The 2,543-nt window shown below is 46.6% G+C and overlaps 1 protein-coding gene across 1 annotated transcript; it reads left to right on the top strand.

Moving 5' to 3' along the window:
- Nucleotides 1–39: 39 nt before the first annotated feature.
- Nucleotides 40–2,516, top strand: LOC130587376 (dysferlin-like). Its single transcript, XM_057388353.1, has 3 exons — nucleotides 40–419; nucleotides 2,257–2,380; nucleotides 2,479–2,516. The coding sequence occupies exons 1-3, from the start codon at nucleotides 114–116 to the stop codon at nucleotides 2,514–2,516; spliced, it is 468 nt and encodes a 155-aa protein (XP_057244336.1). The 5' UTR covers nucleotides 40–113.
- Nucleotides 2,517–2,543: the final 27 nt, after the last annotated feature.

Raw genomic sequence — 2,543 nt, 5'->3', positions numbered from 1 at the left:
GGATTTAAGGTCCCTTCCATCCCAAAAAATTCCCTGATTCTGTGATGACCTCCTGGGCCTTTCCCACCCTAAACATTCCTCGGATTCTCCCAATAATTCCATGACCCTATTCCATGACTCCCACCTGGTGGATACACAGGGAATGCCTGGGGCAGGACAACCATACCCAACCACATCCCAAAAAACCAAAATCCATAATTTGGGTGAATCCGGAGAATCTGACCCCGGTGATCCCTGTCCGGCAGCACAAGCAGGAGGAGCTGGACGGGGATGGCTGGGAATACGCTTCCCTCTTCGGATGGCGCTTCCACCTGCAGCAGCGCCGCTCCGACTCCTTCCGCCGGCGCCGCTGGAGACGCCGCATGGAGCCCCTGGAACGCACCGGCCCCGCCGCCGTCTTCGCCCTGGAAGGGGCTCTGGTAGGGAACAGCTTCCCACATTCCCGAATTTCCTCCTGGGAATGTTATCAACTTCCCATTATCATTGGCTTCCCGTTATCGGCTTCCTATTTTCAGCTTCCCATTACCAGCTTCCTGTTTTTGGCTTCCAGTTATCAGCTTCCCATTATCAGATTCCCATTATCGGATTCCTGTTATCGAATTCCCATTATCAGCTTCCCATTATCAGATTCCCATTATCGGATTCCTGTTACCGAATTCCTGTTATCAAATTCCCATTATCAGATTCCCATTATTGGATTCCTATTTCCAGCTTCCTATTTTCAGCTTCCCATTACTGGCTTCCCGTTTTTGGCTTCCAGTTATCAGCTTCTTGTTATCAGGCTCCTGTTGCCATTTTCCCGCTCTCTGCTTCCTATTATCAGCTTCCCAATATCGGATTCCTATTATTGGATTCCCCTTATCATCTTCCCGTTACTGGATTCCCATTATCGGATTTCCGTTATCAGCTTCCTGCTAGCAGCTTCCCATTACCAAATTCCCATTTTCAGATTCCAATTATTGGCTTCCCATTATCGGATTCCCATTATCGGATTCCCGTTATCGGCTTCCTATTTTCAGCTTCCCATTACCGGCTTTTCGTTTTTGGCTTCCAGTTATCCGATTCCTGTTACCAGTTTCCCGCTATCAGCCTCCCATTATCAGATTCTCATTAGCAGCTTCCCGTTACCAGATTCCCATTTATCAAATTCCCATTATTGGCTTCCTGCCATCAGCTTCCCGTTATCAGCTTCCCATTACCAAGTTTCCGTTATCAGATTATCAGATTCTCATTATCAAATTCCTGTTATCAGATTATCATTATCAAATTCCCATTATTGACTTCCTGCTATCAGCTTCCCATTACCAAATTTCCGTTATCAGATTATTGTTATCAGATTCCCATTATCGAATTCCCTTTATCAAATTCCTATTATCAAATTCCTATTATCAGATTCCCATTTATCGAATTCCCATTATCGGCTTCCTGCTATCAGCTTCCTGTTACCGAATTCCCATTTTCAGATTCTCATTATCGGCTTCCCATTATCAGACTCCCATTATCAGATTTCTGTAATCGGATTCCTGTTATCGAATTTCCATTATCAGATTCCCATTATCACCTTCCTCTTATCAGATTTCCACTATCAAATTCCCATTATCAGATTCCCTTTATCAGATTCCCGTTATCAGATTCCCATTTTTGAATTCCCGTTATCAAATTCCCCTTATCGAATTCCCATTTTCAGATTCCCGTTTTCCTCCCTGTTCCTTCCCTGCCATCCCGACTTTCCCCACTATTGTTTTTTTTTTGGATTTGGATTTCCCAATCCGCCGCTTTTCCAACGATTCAACCAGAGCCAAGGCAGCACAAAGCTCCTGTTCTCTGTGTTTTTATGGAATTTTTTCCCTCCTTTTTGGCTTTTTTCCCCATTTTTCTCCACTCCATCTTTCTCTCCGATCCAGCGTCGATCCTTTTGGGATAAAAGCGGCTTCGCAGTGTTTTTTCCCCCATCTGGGGGGTCCTGGCTTCCTCCCACCCCCAGAGCTCCTGGTCGGATTGTTCCCATTCCCAATTTTCCCCCTGGGATCCAAAAATGGGAATTCTCATCCTCCAAAACCTCTCCTTTTCCCACAAATATTCTGCTGGTGCAATTAAGAAGACTCAGGAATTTTTTTTAGGATTTCCCGACGAAAATTTCCCAAATTCTGGGAAGCCCAAACCCCTCTTGCACACCCCATTGGATCCCATCCTGTGGGGAATCCCGGCTCTGGAGGCGATCCCGGCATTCCCGACCTTCCCTGATTTTCCTTGCAGGGGGGAGTGACGGACGACAAAAGCGACGACGGAAAATCCGACGGAAAATCCGCATCCACGCTCAGCTTTGGGGTGAACAGACCCACGATCTCCTGCATTTTTGACTGTGAGGATCCAAGGAGGGGTGGGAAAAGGCACTTCCCATCCTTTTCCTGGAAAAAGATGGAAAAGGATGATGGAAAAAGGGTGGAGGGGGGATGGCGATTATGGGAATATCCACAGGATTCGGGATCGATGTTTGGGATGTCCTGGGGGGATGAAGCCGGGATTTTCCTCAGATGTGAGAC

The sequence above is a fragment of the Malurus melanocephalus genome, unplaced genomic scaffold, assembly GCF_030028575.1.
Source record: "Malurus melanocephalus ecotype Western Australia unplaced genomic scaffold, MMel_1.1 scaffold_1823, whole genome shotgun sequence".
In the NCBI taxonomy this organism is placed as follows: domain Eukaryota; kingdom Metazoa; phylum Chordata; class Aves; order Passeriformes; family Maluridae; genus Malurus; species Malurus melanocephalus.
The sequence above is the reverse complement of the archived record's forward strand: the minus strand, read 5'-3'. Positions and strand labels throughout refer to the sequence as shown.

Excerpts from the sequence above, each read along its gene's own strand:
- LOC130587376 (XM_057388353.1), top strand. The coding sequence starts at position 114 with ATGACTCCCACCTGGTGGATACACAGGGAATGCCTGGGGCAGGACAAC. Across the intron at positions 420-2,256 it reads TCGCCCTGGAAGGGGCTCTG|GGGGGAGTGACGGACGACAA; the intron begins GTAGGGAACAGC and ends TTTTCCTTGCAG. Across the intron at positions 2,381-2,478 it reads CTGTGAGGATCCAAGGAGGG|GATTCGGGATCGATGTTTGG; the intron begins GTGGGAAAAGGC and ends GAATATCCACAG.